The sequence below is a fragment of the Phycodurus eques genome, chromosome 9, assembly GCF_024500275.1.
Source record: "Phycodurus eques isolate BA_2022a chromosome 9, UOR_Pequ_1.1, whole genome shotgun sequence".
NCBI lineage: Eukaryota > Metazoa > Chordata > Actinopteri > Syngnathiformes > Syngnathidae > Phycodurus > Phycodurus eques.
Genome location: NC_084533.1, coordinates 8,083,296 through 8,105,692, shown reverse-complemented (window position 1 = coordinate 8,105,692; position 22,397 = coordinate 8,083,296). Strand labels below are relative to the sequence as shown.

The 22,397-nt window shown below is 42.1% G+C and overlaps 1 protein-coding gene across 1 annotated transcript; it reads right to left on the bottom strand.

The window, feature by feature from the left end:
- Window positions 1-1,195: 1,195 nt before the first annotated feature.
- si:ch211-276i12.4 (uncharacterized) lies at window positions 1,196-15,906 on the bottom strand. Its single transcript, XM_061685265.1, has 7 exons — window positions 9,894-15,906; window positions 7,382-8,978; window positions 6,037-6,065; window positions 5,626-5,754; window positions 3,882-3,948; window positions 3,678-3,785; window positions 1,196-3,136 (listed from the first exon to the last, which is right to left on the bottom strand). Exons 1-7 carry the CDS (start codon window positions 10,175-10,177, stop codon window positions 2,567-2,569), a joined length of 2,784 nt encoding a protein of 927 aa, XP_061541249.1. The 5' UTR covers window positions 10,178-15,906; the 3' UTR covers window positions 1,196-2,566.
- Between the last annotated feature and the right edge of the window lie 6,491 nt (window positions 15,907-22,397).

Here is a 22,397-nt window from a genome sequence, read left to right as displayed (position 1 = left end):
GGCTGTACCACATGCGTCATGTGCGGGGGGGCTTTAGCATCATCATCAATTTAGACCCCCTTACAGCACCCCCGGTCATGTGATCTACGGAAAAGTGCTAGTTCAAGTAAAATCTGCCCAATACATCCCTAAAGTTCTGATTTAACAGTTCTGTCATCCATTAAGCTTTTCAGTGATAATGTGCCATTTTGATTGGTAAACAGGTATTAAAAATGTTATGGTTTGGTTGTTGTTGTTTTTTTTTTTACATTTTGGCCACTTTGGAATAGACAAAATATTACAAACTCCTTTCCACGTGTTTGGTAACTTAAAGTTGAAACAGTCACTACACGCCCCGCCTCTCGACCAAACTCAGCTGGAATAGGCTCCGGCTCACCCGCAACCCAAAAGAGGACCCAAAACGGTGTAGAATATCCATCATCCATCCATTTTCTGTACCGCTTCACCTCACTAGGGTTGCGGGCGTGCCGGAGCCTATCCCAGCTATCTTCAAGCAAGAGGCGGGGTGCACCCTGCACTGGTCGCCAGCCAATCGCTGGGCACATATATATAAACAACCATTCACACTCACATTCACACCTACGGGCAATTTAGTCTTCAATCAACCTACCATGCATGTTTTTGGGATCTGGGAGGAAACTGGAGTACCCGGAGAAAACTCTTGCAGGCATGGGGAGAACATGTAAACTCCACACAGTCGGAGTCGGGATTTGAACCCCGGTCCTCAGAACTGTGAGGCGGATGTGCTCACCAGTCGTTCACCATTCCGCCTAACCAGTCGTGATCATTCCGTTAGAGACTGCATAGTGTGTATGATGCGTGTGAGAGCTACATAGTGCATGGAGGAGGATCAATTGGATTAGATTGTTATGATAAGTATTTACGACAACTTCAGTTAGCGTGAAGTGGCACAATGGACCTGGGCCTTTCACGGATGTTCCAAGTTATGCATGTTTGGCTAAATGGAGATTCTGAAATTACCCTTTGTTTGTAGTCGTGTCTCCATCTGTCGGTCTCGTAATTGACTGGATAGCTCTCATCAAGTGTCATTGTTGGAACGGTCTCACCCACACTCACTGTGATCCTGCACAGGATAAACATACTGTAGTTGCAAACGCAACGATGGAGTCAGGTTGTTGCCAAGCACCTCTTCTAACAAACAGGAAACATGTGACTCCAAAACTAACACCACACTTTTATTAACATGTTAAATGAGTCATGAAACAGGGAAACTTAAATCCAGCAGCACACCCTTATATGCCGTTAACTTGAATATTCTAGGTGAGCCCCAAACTGCAACGTTGTGCACACGTGATAAGCAATGACATAATTTAAACTGGTTTCATTATTAAAGCAGAAATACCACATACATGCTGAGCTGACATGCAGAGTATTGACGTTGACAAATCAGGATTGGGGGGGGGGCAGATTCAAATAAAATTAATACAATAGTTTCCTCATCCACACAAACCAAAAAAAACACAATATCGTATGTACACACATATTTGCATAGACACTATCATCAAAGGGGAGTTTTCAAGTTAAAACAAAACCACTTTTTGTCATATTTATTAAAACTGTCAGTACGACCTGCCAATAGTACATGAGTAAACTGATTTGTTTCTCGCGAGTGCACAGAAAATGATTGACACCTCATCAGTCACACCTTCTGTCGCTGATGGATTGTTTTTCCTCAGCCATGCAAATCAAATGAGAAGTACAAGATCAGGCTAGAGTGGGCTCATTTTTAACAGATAATTTTACTCATGTACCACTGGCATCACTAGGCCTACTTTAGGGGGGCTGAAGCCTCACTAAAAATTTCTTAAGGCCTGCCAAAATTTTGGGAATGTCTTTGACCCCCCCCACCCCCCTAAAATCCACAAACCAATCCATTAAACCTGAGCCCCTGTCATGTACTGTCAAGTCATACTGACAGTTTTGACAACAATTTTTTTTTAATTGCAAACATCCCCTTTAATTATACATTTTCTTCACTTTTTCTAAAATATTATAATTGACTTAAACCGCAAGGAATACATTCAGTATTCCATTTCCAATTCCAATTCCATCAGCGTTATTTTTCACAATTCTACACCACAATAATAAGAAATAACAACACTAAGCTGTAAATATTTATAATGGTAATTATATTTTTTTTCTGAAAAGATAAATAGAAATATATTACATTATTTGCAAAATAGATTATTTGCAATTAATAGCAAATTATTTTTTTAGTCTTTTTTAGTAATATTGTGGACTTGAGAAAAAGTTGCTTGAGGAGGTATAAATGAATCACACTGTGCAGGGTGATAATTGGCTCATCAGCCAAACCTTGTCTGATTCTGGTCAATTATAACAACTAATACATCATACACCGTCAAAGTAATACAATAGCCACGACCCTGCAATATAATCCATTGAAATTTTCAAGACGAATGAAACACAAACGCAAATGTTCGACTACATTGTTTCCTGCAATGAAATTAAAGTCACGTTCATCCCGTGTTGTTATCGCTCTTGTCACTCTGCCCACTGTACCACTTTGCTCTGCTCCCACCACCTACTACTCCTGCTCCTTCCCTTCACCCACCCGCTCATGGGTGTGCAGTTGTTGCATGAACTCATCTAGGATCTGCTGGGCAGACATAGAGGTCACATTCACAGCATCCTGCTCCAAAAGTGTCACCAATACCTTTTCCTTTTCACCCAAGCGGTCAGCTCTGTGGAGCTGCTGAGGCTTTAGAGGGGTGCCAGTGTATTTTATACCCAGAGAGGACTGCTGTTGATAGGTTTGTGGTTTGGCAGTGTAATTGGCTACTATTTTCTGATAAATGGCCGTGCTGATGTCGTCCACTGAGAAAGGCAGGCTGTTGCTGGACTCAAATGGACTTTGGATGGAGATTTGAACTCCTGTTTTGGGTACTTCCTGTTTGAAGGGGACAAAAGCTGTGGCACTCTCTGATTCTGTTAACCAGTCGTGTGCCGCTTCCTCTGATTTAGGAGCGTGGGGGAGCTTGAGTGCTGATGGAGAGCTGGCAGAGTTGCTGTCAACACCAGAAGGTGTCAGAAACGTATGCACAGCCTCAGGTGAGTTGAAGTGCTTCTCCAATAAATCCTTTATCAGGCACGGCAGCTGAGAATGAGACATATTGAAGATGGATTTCAACTATACATTCAAAGACGAGGAAATGTTATCAGTGCATTCTTTGCTATTCTCGTTTAGGATTCCAAGAGTTTGAGTGACCTTTATTTTCTCAGTTAATCAGTATTTCATGTTATGGATGAAATGTCAAATAAAATCTGCCGTTCTTCTATTTAAATTACACCATTTTACAAGAAATGCCAGTGCGCTTGCATACTCAATGAGAATAATCAGCCATTGAAGGACCATGAGCTAAATGTGTAGTTCTAGGGTCATGCATGTTCCATTCTTTGTTGACTGCTGTATTGTGGTTAGATTGGACGGGGGAAATTTTAGAAACACCTCAAAACATAATGTTAAATCAGCTTCAATCAAAGCTGAGCATTATTATCTTTGTTAAAGGCAGAAGCTTTTATATTATTATTTTTGGATCTCGAAGTATGTTGCAGTCATACCTGTCCTAGGTCCCTATCAGCCGGTTAGTAGTGTTTGTTTATGTGATTTGATGTCCACTAGAGGGAAACATGCTCACGTTGATGTTCTCCAGCCCAGCGATGGTCCTGTGAGCGCCCTCCAACTCCGAGCTCAGCTGGGACACACGATTGAGAAGGTGCTTCCTTTCACTGCTTCTACTCTCCGACTGCACACACACACACACAAGGGAACAGCCGGTTCGGTAGACAAAGCAGCAAGAAAATTACTCCTTGTGTCATTCTAGCCTTGCAAGTTGTCTCACCGCAATGTGCAAGTGCTCCCCCAGCAGATTATTACCCTGCCTGGTTCCAGTGTGTGTCTCCAGGAGGCTGCAAGTCAGAAACAATCACGTTTTAATCAAAGAAGCAGTTGTTGGATCAGTCACAAGTCCCCCAAGCGTGTCAAAGAAGAGCGTTAGAATTGCTAAAGAGCATTTGTTCACTGGGAGCTGTTCGTAATGGGAAGCATGTACCGGGTGGGTAGTAGCAGTTGTTTGGTGATAAATAAGGGCCAGCGGTCACCAGTAAGACACTCGGGTGTGAAGTCATATAACAGAGTTAGCCAAGGGCAGAGGTGGAAAAAAGGAGGTTCACGTTCCTCCCTGTCGCTGCTGTGCCTGATCCCCACCCCCCACCCCACACACACTTTAAAAGACCTCAAGATCTCAAACGACCGAGATGTCATTGCAGTTGACTTTCCCACTCTCTGTTGTCATCCGCTAAGTTTGAAAAAAGGAATAAGCCTATTTGGACAAAGTAAGGTGTACAAAATACTAGGGGTTGTCTAGCCGAGTTGACGAATCAAATTTACTACTCCACAATGAAATTTAGAGCGTGGTGTCGACTAGTTGCTCATTACGTGTTATTGGCTTGAGGAGGAGGCAGAGTTCCTTGCAGCAACAGCTGACTTGCATTTATTTTGAAGGCCTGACATGAAAGCCGATGCCCACATGTTGTCAAGCAGACCGGGAGTGTACTTGTTGCCTGTAGTTGTTAATAAAAGCTTATATAGAGAAGAGGAGAGAGTAGAAAACAACTTGACATCTGTTTGGACCCCTTGACACACAATATGATGATAGGTTTTTTTTCTGGCTGGAAATATCATCATGCGACAGCAGGGCAGCCACATTAATGCTCTTACGTTCTACCGTGCATGATCTGTGTAAATTTAGTAAATGAGCTGTCCATTGTCAGTGAACTGCACAGCATTCCTTCCTCCTGTGTTTTTATTTTTTGTACTGCAAAAATATCAATGATGTCATTGACGTCGACTAGACTTTCATCACATACTGTACGTAAACACATCTCATGTCGTCCAACCACTAGAAAGTAGATATCTGTTTTCTAATGTTGGGATGAGGTAAAAGTAAAAAGTCCTCAGAAAACGTACAGCATACCAAAATGCACTTGGGTGACTGTACTGCCTTGTAAACTTATCCAGTGTGTTCCATGAATCGCTAAATCAATAGCAACTGTTATGTCAAGCCACAGAATGACGAGATGTTGATTGATCGTGGGTGTCATGAGCTGCTATGGCTCTCCGTGGAATCAATGTGTGAGCCCAAAGCACTGCACTGTTGTTGTGAGGCTCACATTGTATCACATGTGACAGGGATTTAGCGTGAAGAGATTTACACTCACCGGACACTTCAATTAGGTACATCTGCAAATTCTGCACATTTGAATTACATTGATACAGTCTTTGCAAATATAATAATGCTCAAGTGTGTTTTAAGCGTGACAGAGAAAGTCACTTAATATGTTTATTATTGTTGCTTGCAATGGTGGCGAACTGCACTAGAGTGTACTGAGCGATGTATCTGATCTCGTGTCCCTCTCGTAATGTTGAATGAGGAAAACCAAAATATTGGGAACATTATTACCTATAATTGAGACATTTGGATGTCATGGGACTATGCGCGTGCACTAAATGTGAAGGGACACTTTTAAATTGTTATCATTTTAATCATCTGTGTTATAAGCATTTGTTGGTTTATTATTCCAAACCTTTTGTATTTGTCTTTGACATGAGTGAGCTCATCCCTGGTCCTCTGCAGCTCAGACTCCAGGCTTTCAATGCAGACCACAGTCTGCAGCAAGTTCTGGTGAAGATCAGCATTCTCCTCCTGTAGCACCCTGAACACACAATAGAATAGGACGATAGGAGATGGAGTTTTTGTACATAAATTATTTAGGGTTGTATGATTTTGTTTACCAGGGACAGTACGTAGTATGTATTTTTAAAGAATGTGTATAGATCAGTGGGGGCTGATTGCATTCCCATCATTATATATCACTGTGGACATTTTTAGTAAAGGATCTTTATATGATGATACAGACACATCAGTCAATCATAACATGAAAAGAGAAAAATGTATTCAATTCAAATGTGTTTGTTGGTTAGAAAAACATACTTACTGAAGCTGCTCAACATCACACAGTCTGTCCTATAGAAATGTGATGTGAAGAAAACATGAAGTCACGTAAGTTAACACAATCAATTGATTTGCTGTATTTCAGTAAAATAGTGTCACTCTCTGATGATGGTTAGATATAGGAGTAGGACATTGATAAAATGGTTAAACTATGTTAGCAGCCAGAGCTAATTCAAAAAGACTCAACAAATGAACAAAATGGTAAAAAGAAAAACATGAAAACCTTCCAGTTATCAATTTTGTTCCAATGTTACCTCATTGTGAGCCTTGCACGTTACGTGTTCAAGTCAATGTGCACCCGGTTTGGGTCAATGTGCACCCGGTATAGGTCAACGTGCACCCGGTATGGGTCAATGTGCACCCGGTATGGGTCACTGCTTCATTACTGGGGGCATGACAGATTTACTATCAATTGTGGCAGAGCTGCCCGTGGTAATCGAGTCTTTATGAATGGATTAGTTCTTTTATGCTAGCCTGAATTTTTCGACTAAGTGAGCAAGACAATCTCCTATGCGGTGAACACAAGGGAAGAAAAATTATGTAACACCATGCACGCTTCGTGAAGTTAAATTGTCAGCCTGAACAACTCGAACACACTTTATCCAACAGTTAGCAATTCATACTGTACATTGCGCTGGTTGCAAGGACAGGCATTTGCACCTGTATACACATTTTGCTTAGATTTTGAATCAATATATCACTGTAAAAGTTGCCCTTCAAAGCACTGTGCTTTGCTGCATTGCTGTGGTATGACTCATGTGCGTGTGGTATTTGACACATCCCTCAGAGTGACTCAGCTGCACTGCCTCTGCAGGAGAGCAGCGACTCCATTTGCTGTGTGTGTGTGTGTGTGTGTGTGTGTGTGTGTGTGTGTACCCCTCCTCTGTTTCCTGTAAAGGTCTTTACGAACTTAATAGCTTCTCATTAAATAATTAGACTTGTTAAACACCCGGGTGGATACTGATTTATTTTCTTTTTATCCAAAAGTATGACACATGAGACCCACTGACTGCAGGATAATTATGTAATTGTATAAACTAGTGGAGGCGTCCAACATGCAAACTAATTGAACTCAAACTGAGTTCATTTATCCTTTGGTTGCTCTTTTTTGGGGGGCTGTGGCCTTATTATGGAACAAGTAAAATTGTATTTCCTTTTAAACAAACATTATGTAGAACCAATTAGTCCACATAAATATTTTCCTGACTTGAATTAACCGCTTAACTTTCACTATAAATGTCATTGTCCTATTCATGCCATGAGAATGAAACATATTATACCTTATGATACTTTATCCTCACACATAAAAAGAATTGAAAAGAACTCACTCTGCATTGTTTTGAGTTGCCCACATGCTCTGAATGATGTCTCTCACTCTGCTCTGAACTGTGACTGGTAGTTGTGGAGGCTGCGTCTCGGGTCCTAGATGAGTCTGACTTATTGGATGAAGACTCTGATCCGAAGCCTATTCTTGCACATCGAGCTGAAGTCTTTGGCCCTTGTTGGCTTGCACTAGTGTGCGCATCCTGAAGATGGGGCTGAGGGAAGTGCTGGGTATGTGGACTGTAGATGGTATGGGTCTGCTGATTGCAGTGGTGCCGCATTTTGGGCTGGCTCAGTTCAGGGCTGGTGCTGGTTCCGTCTGTTAGGTGGGAGCCACATCTGCCATGCCTATCCTCTGACAGAGAGCCACCAATGGGTGACAGTCTTTTGTCTTTACGGCTGCTTCCATGGTGAGCATTACGACTGCGGGAGTAGGCGTACTGATGAGGCGGGGGGCTACCCTGGTGGTTCCTCGTTGCATATGAAATCAATTTGTCCGGATTGGAGCTGTCTGAATGTTTTCGCAAGATGCCACGAGCACCTTTTTCCTGCCTGTTGTGTTGTTTAGGAAACTGTTCACTCTCCCCGCCAGAACTTTTCCTATGCTTTTTAGGTGGAAGTGCAGGTTTGACTGGGTCAAGTGTTTGAGCTGGTGCACAGGTCTTGCTGGTCACTTTTTCATTGTTCACACCCAGTATAGTTAGATACGATGGACTTATTACCTGTTTTGTTATCTCATCCAGGAAAGCTGAGAATTGCAACTTTCCCTGCAGGAAATTTTCCCTCACTTGCTCCATCTCAGCTTGGTCGATCCCTTTCCCCTTCTGGCCACTGGCACTGGGATGCTGTTGTTTGCCAACTCTTGGTGATATCACCTCCATCGATTTCGCTTTGCGTATGTCAGCATGAGGGTCCTTGTTCTTCAGGATTCCTTTGCTGGGAAGCTGGCTGGATGACACTGCTCTCTTTGGGCCCCCATAATTTCCTAACAAAAAGTCTTCATCACTGAAAGTCAGGCTTCGATTCAAACAAGAGGTCTTGTACAGATTCCCACTGTGTGGTGCCTTGGATTGTTTTCTGCCATCATGGCCTTCATTACTCTTCAGGAGGCCCTCCTCACTTCTGCTATGACTTCGGTCAAGGGATGGAAAAACACCCCTCTGTCTCTGTTTCGTGCTGCCATGTGCGGGACCACCAACACCACTGCCATTGCCGCCATGCATAACGGTGGCAAAGACAATAGGCTCACTGTTGTCATCTTCCCGGAAAGCCCTGCGTACATCCGCAATATTGGAGCAGGACAAAGAATGCTGTGGACGCTCGGCGTGGCGGAGAGAGAAAGGATCGTTTACACTTCCTTCTGTAAACCAGGACGACGAGGAGACGGAAGAGGTTGAGGAAAGGGAAGAGGATGAAGCTCTCGATAAAGTTACAGGAGTGCCGTGGTTGTACAGTATTTCATCCTCTTTGTGGTGAGGAGTTTTGTGAATTTTATGGCGAGGGTGGGTATCGTTTTGAGGGTTGTCATGGAAATAGTGACCCTGTCGGCGGTTGCTTTGGTTTTCATCTGAATTTATATCAGCATCATCAGACAGTGCAAACCTATGGCACAAACACATAGTGAACTGAGCTACAACATACTTCACCATGCATCTGTCCATCCATTTTCTATGTCGCTTGTCCTCATTGGGGTTGCGGGTGAGCTGGTGCTGGCGCTCCCAGCTGACTTTGGACAAGAGTTGAGGTACACCGTGGACTGGTCGACAATCAATCACAGTGCACATACACTACCGGTCAAAATTTTCGAACACCCCAATTCTAAAACCTCTGACCGATAGTGTATACAAATGCATCTCAATACATTTGAATATCACAGAAAAGTTCATTTATTTCAGTCATTCAATTGACCTATTAATACAGATTCATCAAACATACAGGAAAATCTTTTTAAGAGCAGCAATTCTTCAATTCTTATCAAATTTCTAAATTAAAAATCATTGGGATTGTTTCTATTGTAACACGAGTGTGATGTGATCATTACTGATGCTTGTTGCTTGCAGTTAATGAAAACCCAAAATTCACCATTTCAAGACTGTGTGTCGTGAGTCTACATATATGTGTTTCCCTTTTTTAACTTGAACGACTGAATTAAAGGAACTTTTCCATGATATTCTAATTGTGATACACCTGTATACAAACAGCAATTGACACTCACATTCATGGGTAAGGGCAATTTAGAGTCTTTAATGAACCTAACATGCGTGATTTTGGAATGTGGGAGGGACCCAGAGTGACCCCAAGCACAAGCACGGGGAGAAAATGCAAACTCCCCACAGGAATGCCTGAGCCAAGATTTGTGCTGCGCCATACTTCACCAGCCCATGTGCATCCATGCAACCATTTGGTATGCTGAAGCCTAATCTATCTGACTAGTCTACATCCTTGCCTGTCTCTTTTTATTTTTCTCTCTTTGTCCTAACTATAACCATAAATATAAAGCCTTCAGAAGTATCCTACCTGTGTGACTCTGGGTCTTCGTGATGTCGATGATGGTGGAGCTTCCGCAGATTCATCTCAGCCAGGTCAGAAGGGCTAGGAACAGGCCTAAAAAACTTCTCCATTACCTGTCTCTTCCCTGGTGGTAGGCTATCGATGTCACCTTGATTGAGTTGCCTGTATAGAGACCACTGATGGTGATCTGTGTTTCTGCAGCTCTGAAGCTCCAGTTTCTCACTACTGTTATCTCTGACAACAACCTGTTTGTCAGGTGCAAATCTTTGCTTCAGACCAGATGAGATCATCTGGAGCGTTCCAACCCTAATGCTCTAGCACTATGGGTGTTAAAGTAAAGGCCAAATTTGTTGTATTGTATGTCTACCTACTTCAGATAGGTTTGTCTCCATCATCTGGCAGCAGAGGAATGGAACAACAGCTTTTGAACACACATGGTGGAAATTCTTCATGCATGGTGGCCTGATTTTATGTCATGCCTGATGTAACTGGGAGCTCAATTGATTGGCTGAAAGAGAGTGCTCAATCGAAGAGATAATCAAAGTTGGACATTTGGAAAAATGACCTATACCGCACTGGGGTTCTGTAAGTGGAATGATGTAACTTGCTTTTTATCAACATGTCTGTAACTAGGTAGTGCACACCATAGTCACATTTATTTTAGGTATTGCTATTATTGTTTAAAACCACTACATTAATGTCAGAGTTCCATACTAAACTACACAACCACATTTGCTAACAAGTGGGGGATGGAATAGCCTCGGGCTATAAACCATGGTTGGCTATGATGTATTTGGCTGCCATCAGATAACACTGGAAAAAAGTATTTAATTTCAATTGCATATGCGATTAAAATGTGGTAAACTGATGTAACGTTCCCATCTTTCCCTCAAAAATAATTAAATAATATATGTTAGTTTAACACATTTTAATCATGTGCAACTGATGTACGTGTTCGAATTAAATAAATTCAAAGGATGTTTTTTTCAGTGAATAAGGGTCATTCCACAATTGCTGGACAATTTAGGCACCATTTTTCCAAAATTGATGATTTATCTTGTATTTTTTGTGTTTTCAAGAAAAACAGGTGATAAACCATCATATAATTTAATTTTTCCAGCTCAACCGTCAATGCTACATCTTCCATCCATCCATTTTCCATACCGCTTGTCCTCACTAGGGTCACGGGGATGCTGCAGCCTATCCCAGCTAACTTTGGGCGAGAGGCGGGCTACACCCTGAACTGGTCGCCAGCCAATCTCAGAGCCCATATAAACAATCACTCACATCTACGGGCAATTTAGAGTTTTCAAACAACCTAAAATTCATGTTTTTGGGATGTGGGAGGAAACCGGAGTACCCGGAGAAAACCCACACAGGCACGGGGAGAACATGGAAACTCCACACAGGCGAGGCCAGATGTGAACCTGGGTCTTCTGAACTGCGAGGCAGATATTGTAACCAGTCGTCCACCGTGCCTCAATGGTACACTTTATTTATCATATATTTTGTTGTGTTGGGTGCAAACTTGTTGCTCAGGCACCAGAAAAACAACTAATATCATACAATTTTAAAAAAGTTAGATTGTATTTTAAAATGTATTTATTCACGTATTACTCCAAATCAATGCCAATGTTAAGAGTTTTCCCTTAAGAATACATGCTGTGTTAGCTGCTATGCCAACTGGTCAAGAACAAACTTAGCTATGATATCTCTAAGGGAGAGCCCGAACACCCTGCGGAGGAAACTCATTTCGGCCGCTTGATCTTGTTCTTTCGGTCACGACCCACAGCTCGTGACCATAGGTGAGGGTAGGAACGTAGATCGACCGGTAATTCGAGAGCTTCGCCTTTAGGCTTAGCTCCTTCTTTACCACAACGGACCAATACAAAGTCCTCATCACTGCAGATGCTGCACCGATCCGCCTGTGGATCTCCCGTTCCATTCTTCCCTCACTCGTGAACAAGACCCCAAGATACTTGAACACCTCCCCTTGGGGCAGGATCTCATCCCCGACCCGAAGAGGGCACGCCACCCTTTTCCGACTGAGGACCACGGTCTCAGATTTGGAGGTGCTGATTCCCATCCCAGCCGCTTCACACTCGGCTGCGAACCGCTCCAGTGAGAGTTGGAGATCACGGCTTGATGAAGCCAACAGAACCACATCATCTGCAAAAAGCAGAGATGCAATACTTAAAAAATAAAATAAAAAATTGTTGGCGGGTTTGCATTGGTGTAGGTGACACCGTCCATTACGACTGAAAAAAACAAAAAACAAACAAAACAAAAACATGAAAAATACAAAGGACTTGCCTTAGGTCTATCAATGGACAGAACAATAAGTTTGACGTCATTTTTGCTGAGTCATGTAGCTCACTTTTTTCTCTTCCTCTCTTCAGGCCAAAAACATTTTTGGTAACAGGGTTGCATGTATGTTGAGAAACACATAACTTCTGAGCTTAATTACTATTTGAAATATGTCTGTGGTAAAAATAATAATAAATGTTTAACAATACCAAATAAGACATGAACAAAATCAAACCAAAAAGGCTGATTTAAAACACGAGGAAAAAAATAACATTTTGGGGGTGCTCAAGAGCTGTTTGGTATTTTAAAGAGAGAATGCAGAGAATGTACTGAACTCTCGAATGACCCATAAACTGAAAGTTAATTTATAATTTAGCAACGACAAAAGCATGCTGATTCTGATGTAATCATTGCATCGCACCTAATTGTGTTTTAAGATTATTACACAACCAAATAGATGTTTATCCTTCTTAAAGACCTCTATTAGCAAGTGAATCCGAGTATAAGACCTTTGTTTGGCTTCGTTGTCACGTGAATGTGTGTTGACTGAGTCCTGCTTAACAGCCAACTCGATCAATTCGTTCATCGTGAATAGGACTGAAAACCCAGGATGTGTTTGATCCCTGCCCTGGGCATTGAATCGTGATGAGGGCAGGTATGTAAATGAAGGGGTTTTGCCCCGACATTTGCCGGGTATCCAGGATAGTGTTCTGTCTTGGGTCGTGAAGCACGTGTGGGAGTTGGGGAGTGGGCGAGGAGCCACATGGAGTCACGCTGCTCCCCCTGTTGGTCATCCAGCTAAACTCCCGTGGCATTGAAGCCATGTTGGGTGATTTTCCGTGCTATGCGGGTGAATATAACACGTACCTGATTTTAGCGAGATAATACTGTGTTTACGTAAATGTGAGACTTTCAAACGTATCATAATAAAAACGCCATGGTGTTTGTACGAAGGAGTGACCTCCGAATGCGTGTCTCAGATGTTAAGCTTTGTGACAACGCTGGGTCAAAAAGAGAAATACATGTGCAGCTCATCACAGGTCGACGTATTAAATAAATAAGTTGGTTGGTGTAATATTTGCCACAGAGTTCTCGGCGGGGTTTTTTTCTGGACACGAGTTTGACCAGTTGTAACTGGCACCGTTGCTCCCTTCCCACAGCTGGTAATTTTCCACTCTGAAGTTCCTGTTCAATCGTCCGACCAGTGTGCGTGGATCAACATTTAAATATATTTATATTACAGCGCGTCTGTTTATGTGGTCGCATACGCCGCAAAACATACAATACATCTTGCCTGTCTTTGTCACATTTAAAAACAAAACAAAAAATGATGAGATGGCTTAATATTTGTTGTTTCGACGGTACAAAGGAGTGTCATTGCAGCAAGCGAGAAGTAGATCCGACCACATTCTAGTTTTATCCAGTTTTGAAACACAAGCCAAGCCGCAGCAAAATTAATCCGCGCGACCGTTGAGCGTGACGTCAGCGGTTTGGTTTCAAAATAAGTGTTAATGGCCCTAGTCACTGGCTTGACAAATTGAAAAATTAGTTTAAAGTTTGACATTGTATTGTAATAAACACAAATGCGCCGCTTCTTATCTACCAAGCACAGCGGTTGTGCTTTAATTCGCACATAACCTTTTATAGTTGTCATCGTTTATTTACTCAAGCATTTAAATATAGATTGTGGCATTGAGGTTAGACGATGTTCGACCTGTCGGCTAAAACAAACAGTGGAACATGACAGTACAGCTATTTAATGTTGCAATGGGGAACTACTTTTTCTTGTCGAATGAATACGTAGCCGAACCCGTAACCGAACCACTCGAAGCGTATAAATCAACTGCAGTTCTTTGCTGCGTCACAATGGTACGGGTCGTCGACAGGTTGTACGTTTGCTGTTCAGGTGAACACGGTCTTTTTTGTTAGTTTTTGGGTTTTCGACATGCCTTTGTTAAGGATGCGGAAAGTGGCTTTGAGTTACTTAGATTGTCTGTTGTTCAGGCAGGAAATTAACGGTAGCTCTTGTATCGTCGTTTTTTGTATTTTTGTATCCGGTTATTTTTAACAGTTACAGCAGACTTGACGAAAGAAAGAACAGTTGTAATTTGTCATGTTAATACCGAAGATAGCTATTTGCTGAGCAGATGTGACCTGATTTTTTTTTTTCTTTTCTCTCCCCCTTTTCTTACGATTTTAACGTTGGCAAACTAGCGCTATTAGTGCCAGGAAGCCGTCTAACTGCGAGAACGCTATTTATTCGTTAAGAAAACTGCTTATTTTTGTGTGGCCTTTAGACTTGAGATATAATTTTTTGTCGCCTTTGTTGGCTTAAGATGGCCGCCGTGACGCAAAGCCTCTGCCGGCTTGCTATTGGTTGGTTTGAACTACCTTTTGTAGCTCTTTTCACATCTGTCGACTGACGTCACAATGACTAAGGCGGGCGTAGTTAAATCGGCCCTTAAATCGCAATACCATTGATAAGCGTCTCAGGATAATGGCTGGCACAGTTTTTTTTATTTTATTTTTTTTAAATCTTCTGCTAACAATTTTAACTACAACGCTACTTGGGTAACTAGTCAATGCTCAATAGGTCAGCTGCCCGTCATCAAACGGTAGTAGTTTGTGCTACAAAGTTAGCAGCCATTTTAAAGGCTTATACCAGCAATTGAGTCATTCAACCAATGTTTAAGAAAAAAAAAAAAGTTTGCAGACATTTTTACCACAGTAGCTCAATATGTTACTGTAATTAGCCATGTAACAATGTTTCAGTTTTAAGTAAAAGGCAGTTTTCGCCGAAAGAGCGTCTTCGCTTGTTTTATGCCTCTTTGGCATACAAATTGTTGCTTACATCAAGCTGTTACCTTTTTTATTTTTTTTTTATTTTTTATTTTTTTTTTTTTTTAAATTTATTTTATATAAAGCTACAGAAATTTAGTTCCTTGTATCAAGCTGCGTTTCATATCAGGTTTTTTAAATTTTATTTTTCCCCTCCTTTGGACTGAGTTATTGGGAGGAATGGACTTAGTAGTTGAGAGGAAGAATGGACTTAGTCTTAGAAGATCACGGATTCAGCGACATATGAGGCCGATGGTGAAGCGTGCGTGCGGTTGGACCAGAGGGCGAACCAGGCAGGACAGGACCCGATCGTGTGGTCGGACCGGAGGGTGTACCAGGCAGGACAGGATCAGATGGGTCCAAAAGAGCAGCAGTGGTCACCAGATGGCGCCAGAGGCAGGGTAGCACCAGCAAAGGTCCAGTGTTGAAGCAGTGCAGCAGTTCCAGAGCAAGCCAGCCAAGAGGGTGGGACAGGGCGCCCCGAGTCTTCATGCTGAGTTAATCACAAAGGTCTTGGTTTGTATAATGGTAGAGGTATTTGTAACAGGCCCTTTTAATCAAATTTCACTCGAAAACCTTTTGTAGGACCCAATATCTCGCACAGATCTCTCTTCCCTTTTTCAGGCTATCTCTGTAAAGTGTTTCATACCTTGATCACCAATCCTGTTTCGTGCTGACTTGCGTGGTGGTGTCCACTGGGACGAATGCCTTGGTAGTGCGGTGGCGAGAGCAACACCTTATCGGAATTCTCTACCCCCTCTGCGATCACAACTAGTTCCCCACCCTGCTGGAGAGAGGCTGGTCCCTTGTTCACTAGGCCTACTCGAGAAGTTTGTCTAAAATTTCTTTCTCGTACATGTGAATGGTGGGTGGGAAGGGGAGGGGCGTGTTAACCAGTTTCTTCCTAGACTTCACAGCTCAAGTTTCCCTTCACAATGGCTTGCTTGTATAAGAATCAGCCCAGTGTGCCAAACATCATTCAAGTGGACAAATTGCCTCACAGGATAGCAGCTCCTAAAGTAGTCTCCTGGTGTAGCCAGAGCACATTTGGAATGTGGTAAATGTTTCTTTACTAGAAGTCATTGCAATTCTGTACAGGCATTCTTCTGTGGGTTGGGGCTGTGTCTTTGCTACTTTTGCAGATTGTTAACCAGTCCTTCAGTAAGCTACATCCAAGTCTACGTCTTCACGGCAATGCATAAGGTGGAAATCCTTCGTGTTCACAGTGGCGGTATTTAATAACTATTGAGAAAAATCTTACTACTTCCAGTTGTCCATAGAAAAAGTAGCATGTTGTAACACTTATTTTGCAATGCATTGTATTTTGGGTGGGGTCCTGTGGTGGAGGCTTTTTCCTTTGCATTTTTCAGTGTGCTGTGTCCTGTGCGCTTTCAAATTCCTGAGACCACCTGGAAGTCTCCTAACTCATTGTATGTACACGTTCCTTGCGCTTCGAGCATCACGTAAGCTCATTAAATGTATTTATTTTTAACGTTCATTGTCTGGTTTAAATCTTCCATTGCAATGCCTTTGCAATTAGTTACAATCCTTTGTATTGATAATACAAGTGAACTATTTGTAAAGGATTTTCTACCTGCATAATAAATGCATAGCTTGTTGTGATTGAATACAGTATTGGTATGTATTTGTTCTTTGGGGGGGCTTTTTTGGGGGAGCTCTGCTTGTGCTTTTCAGGTATTTAAGCTTGGAGCTTTTGTAGAGCACGGATGTGACCAGGGGTTGAATGCTCCCTTTCAAAGTGGAAATTGAAGGCAGATAAGTGGAATCCATCAAATATTGATACTGGAATGCAGCTAATTCCTAAAACCTACTTGATGGGTTCTGTATTTTGTATGGGCTCAGCTGCCCTCACCTCAAAAGCAACTTGCTATACATAACTTTATACATAGCATTGCGTTGTCTTTTTGTGCTGAGATACAGACTCATTTGATGGCGTAGTCATATCTGCAGTAAAGCATTCGGGTAAGGATAACAATAGTCAGTTCTATGATTCATTTTTCGTGGGGAATTTTATGGGTTGTAGGGGTTTTCTCTCTGATCCTACAGAGCGGTCTACAAAGGAGGATTGCGTGGTCTCCATGACATGAAAATCTCGCTGACCTATGAAATCAACCGTCACATTTGTCAGGTTTTGATTACTTGGCAAAATAGGTCCTCAGCTACAAGCCCTTGCGCAACTGTGCTAGTGGCAGATGTCTGTCTTAAAATGGAAATATGCCCACAATCATGCAACTGTGTGAAGTTTCGTAGCTGAGGAAAGCTGTGCATTGTGCAGCTTGGATTAGGTTTAAAATGCAACGCAAATGTGTTGCACTAAGTGCGTTGGTTGTGGTTGTTTGTATCCCTGCACTTCTCTTTACAGAGCTCAGGTTGAGACTGGTGCAGGAATGTCATCTAACCCAGAGAATAGTAAGATTTTGACTTGGTCAAAATGAACAATTTTAGGCCTTGGAACTGGCTTTTATGTTAACCTCATCAATATCAATGCTTTACTAGTGAGTTCCTCTTTGGCCAGTGGGTGCCCTTGCTTTGCATCTTAAATTTAAGATGATTAGAAATGAGTTTTCTGTGCTGGGTGTGTTGTGTAGATCACTCTTTGTTTCAGATTGTTTTCATCTGTCCACTCCGACCTTACCCGCCTCTGAATGCAAAGCAGTCTGTGGAAGCTGTCGACGAATGTGTAGCCCCTGAATGAAGTATCAACCCTGTGTTCGCTTGAGCTTAAAGCTGACGTCCTTCGCAGAAGCCCGGCTCTCTTTCTCCGTGTGTGTGTGTGTGTGTGCCTCTTTCCATTTGGTTTCTCAGGTCAAATTTCCAAATTCTCAATATGGTGTCGGGAATGGGCTAACCTGTGATGGAACAGAATCCAGTCACTTAGATCAACAGCAGCAAGTTTGTTTACCCCTAATGCATCACTTGGCGTGGGTTCGAAGTTAAGTAATTTCAGTTCCCTTAATCTTCATGCCATGGCTTTAAAGTAACTACTTTTGCTGCATGTACATCAGCTCTGCATAACCTGTTTGTACATTATGTGCGTAAAAAATGTTTGTACATTTGTGCGTAAAAATGTTAAGTTGCAATGCCAAGCTGTTTGGGAGTTTGTGGGGTTGGGGCGCAACAATCTCTTGTCTTTTCAGAGTTCTTTCAGCATAAATCACTCAACTCGCAACTTAAGCCTCAGCGCCAGGTCATTGGATGCCTTGATTCTGCCACCCTAGTTTAATTTCTTGGAAGAATTTTGCATCACAGAGGAAGAGTAGCCTGGTGATTTAAGTTTCCACTGTCAGCGGTAAACAATCATTTCTTCTATTGGATGAGCATCGTTAAATGTTTTGGGGTTTATGGGAGGGAGGGGGTGGGGAGCCTCATTGTCCTGTTTTTTTCCCTCCCTTAGTACAGCCTTGACAGTTCGTTTGACCCGAGCTTCCAGTCCAGTATCGTTTGTGAGGGGGGGAAAATGGATTTGCGTTCCACCAGAGATGCTGGTATCATGTTTAATGAAAGGGTACTGTGGAGTCAATCATCCACCCATACATTATAGTTGCGGGAAATGCTGGGGTGCGGGGGGGGGCAACCAGTTGTCTTCTAGTTTCAGCCTCGTGTCCAGACTTAACCCCATGCGGTGACAAGATCACATAGCGGCCAGGTCTTCATGGGTTTTCTTTTCCTGGAGGAACAAGCTTCTAGCTTTGTTCCTCCAGGTTTTGCTTTTGCCCGCAGTACAGTAACAAAAAGCAAAAGACTCCGGTGGTGGCACTCCTGACTTTTGTCGGGATGGGGTTCAATTCCCTGCGGTGTCTTGCTTTATCAGTGTGCTGTGGCTAAACTAAAATGTACTTGGTGTTGAAAAAGTTACTTTAGTCTCCACTAAATTGCCATAAATCCATCGTATTACAGGGTTTGGTTACCTTACAAAACTGGGTCAAACCGAAGTAGCTCTCGGGGGGGTCTTTTCTGGACACTGGTAGGACAACCAAATTTATAAAAAAAAAAAAAAAAAAAAAGAGAGCTCAAAATACAGGACATTCAAAGCCCATAATGGTCTCAACCAGGGGTGGGCAGCTTAAATGATAGCGGGGGCCATGAGACTTTCCTTGGCTGTTTTCTCTTACTGCAGCTTTCTTCATTGTCACTAGGCTTTTTACCAGGGGTGTCTTTTTTTGGGAGTCGGGGGGGGTCTCAGGCCGCATTGTATTTATGCTTTCTGTCAGGGCCGTTGGAACAGTGAAACGGAGTTATCGGGGAAAACAAAAGGTGGCGGGATATGCTTCGATATCAACGAAAAATGGTGTACCAGATTGAAGTCACAAACTGATGGCTGAACATTCTCCTTCAGGATTTTATGTTAAAGAGCAGAATTCATGGTTCCATCAATTAAAGCAAGTTGTCCAGGTCCTGAAGAAGCAAGCAGCCCAAGACATCACACCACCTGGTACCACCATGTTTGACTGTTTGTATGATGTTCTTCTGAAATGCTGTGCTACATTTATGCCAGATGTAATGAGACCAGAGGCAGGTAGGGATGCGTTACATTTACTCCGTTACATTTACTCAAAGGTCAAGATAAATTGTACTTGTCAAAGTAGTTTTAATCCAGCATACTTTTTACTTTTACTCAAGTTTGAAGAAACAAGAATAATCTGTACTTTTACTCCATTAAAATGATCTACATGCCGGTCGCTACTTTTATTTATCATCCATCTGTTCATTTTCCATACCACTTATACTCACTCGTGTTGGCATGTTGGAGTCTATTGCTTCTTTTCGTGTGCAATCTGTTTGGACTACGACTTCCGCTTTTGGCGCTGTTTGCGCCAATACAACGCAACCACGAGGGACGTTTAACTCTCGTTCACCAATCAAACGGCCAAGTAACCCATACATACAAAGAAAGTAGAACAAATAAGATCAGAAATCAAGTTGTGAAATCACACGGAAAAAGTATTGAACACACGAAGAAAGGGATGTGCAAAAATGCATGGGAAGCCAAGACATGATTATCAGCTGGTTCAGTCCTAATTGATGGCCTACAAAAAGGTCTCATTGCCAAGTTGTGAGTCAAGACACATTTCATGGGTAAGAGCAGAGAGCTGTCTCAAGACCATCGCAAATGAATTGTTGCAAAACATAACGATGGCATTGGTTACAGGCGCATAGCTGAGCTTTTGAACATTCCAGTGAGCACGGTTGGGGCCATAACACGCAAGTGGAAACCAAATCATACCACCATAAATTTGCCTCGATCAGGTGCTCCTCACAAGACTTCTGACAGAGGAGTGAAAAGAATAATCAGATTTGTCCAAGATCCAAAGACTACCTGTGGAGAGCTTCAAAAATACCTGGAATGAGCAGGTACTGTTGTCCACAAGGAAAAAAGTGAGTAATGCACACCACCACCATGGCCTGCATCCACGCTCACCACTCAAGACCCCCATTGCTGGGGAAAAAAAAGCATGTAAAAGCTTGTTTAAAGTTGAACAACATTTGGACAAGCCAGTTAAATACTGGGAGAATATAGTGTGGTCGGATGAGAGCAAAATTTTACTGTTTGGATGCCATAATGTACACGTTTGGAAGAGTAATGGCACTACACCTCACCCTAAAAACACCATAACAGTTAAGTTCAGAGGTGGGAACGTGAGGGTGTGGGGCTGCTTTTCAGCAAATGGTATTGGTTAACTTCATGTTATTGAAGGAAGGATGAATGGGCAAATGTACCGAGACATTCTTGACACAAATCTGCAAGGGTGATGAAAATTATGCGAAGGTGGACATTTCAGCAGGATAATGGTCCAAAACATACTGCCAAGGAAATTCCCAATTAGTTTCAAAGAAAAAAAATAAAGCTGCTAGAATGGCCCAGCCAATTACCTGATTTAAATCGAATTGAAAATCTATGGAAAGAACTGAAACCCAAGGCCAATAAAATAAGCCCACAGAACCTTCATGATTTGAGGACTGCTAGTGTGGAGGAATAGGCCAAAATCACTCCAGGGCAATACATGCGACTAGTTTCTCCATAGAGGAGGTGTCTTGAAGCTGTCATTGCAAACAAAGGCTTTTGCATAAACTATTAAATAAATGCCATTTGGCGTGTTCAATACTTTTCCCTGTCTCATTTCACATTACACACGCTCCTTCAGGAGATGGAGAAGATGCTCCTGAATGTCCTCCTCCTCTTGCATCTGCACTTTTAAATTTCCTTTCCTGTATGAAATGGAAACAACACTTTGTGGTACAAAGCAGTTTGTAAAGTTTATATTTATTAATATCAATAATGAATTTTATTTTGGGTGCCTTTCATGTCACCTTAGGGTTAAAAGAAAAATTAAAAATTAATAGAAAATTAACAATAAAATACAGCAGCACAGTACACAAGAATCAATACAAGACTAAAGTAGTTAAAACCAAACCACTTATAATGAATATCCCTCAAAATATTGAAATTAGAGCCCAGACTCAAAAAAAAAAGTATGCAATATAGTACTAGTCATGGTGAAAAGCATCCCATAATTGCATATACAGGTGGTATACTTATTCGAAAATACATTTCTATTCAAGTTTTATGTACACCCCCCCCCCCCCCCCCCCCCCCCCCCCCAGTCTTTTGAGCAGGGGCAGTGGTAACAGATGCAGCCTCCTGTTCTCCTTGACACTTCTGTTCGCCCTCATCTGTCAGGTCAGGTTAATCTGTAAATAGAAGTAAAGCGTGTGTGTGTGAGAAAATAGAAATAAGAGTATGTGAGGGGGCAGTGTGAGTGACCAACCTCTTATTTCAGGTGATGGCCCTGCTTCCTCGGGACTGCTTTTATATTTATGAACTGCATTGATACTCTCATTCAAATGAGTTGTTAAGTGTGACGGTCTGCCAAAAGCATATGACTAGCCGTGATGTCCAGAAGCTTAGCTGCACTGTGTCTGTTTAGGGACTAGGCATGACCTCATATGTTTTGTGTCGGAGGCTTACTGATAATTGCCCCATCATATTAAATAATAAACAGAGGTCAAGGGAAAATTTGATGAATGCTTTCATGAGCCATGTAAATTGACGTGACAGGCCTTGAGTTTGACATCCGTGCTTTATTTGATTCATCTTGTGGGTGTCTATCCGCAAGGATACATCCCATATAATTTCTTTTTCAGAAAATAGTGGCACTGCTTTCATAACAGTATTGGTTGCAATGGCTATTGGGTCATCAAGTGTGACAACTTTTGGGGGGAGTATTTCATTTTTGAGGTTTTTAATTTTAACATTAGATGAGAGATTTTTTTTTAATTCAAATTTGACTCGATGAATCAGCAACTTTTAGTAGCTAGCTGTTCATAAACAATTACCTTAGTGCA

Coding starts and splice junctions, on each gene's coding strand:
- si:ch211-276i12.4 (XM_061685265.1), bottom strand. CDS start 10,177: ATGATCTCATCTGGTCTGAAGCAAAGATTTGCACCTGACAAACAGGTT. Junction 6,066..7,381: donor GCAACTCAAAACAATGCAGA/GTGAGTTCTTTT, acceptor ACATTTCTATAG/GACAGACTGTGTGATGTTGA. Junction 3,949..5,625: donor GTCAAAGACAAATACAAAAG/GTTTGGAATAAT, acceptor TCTGACTTGCAG/CCTCCTGGAGACACACACTG.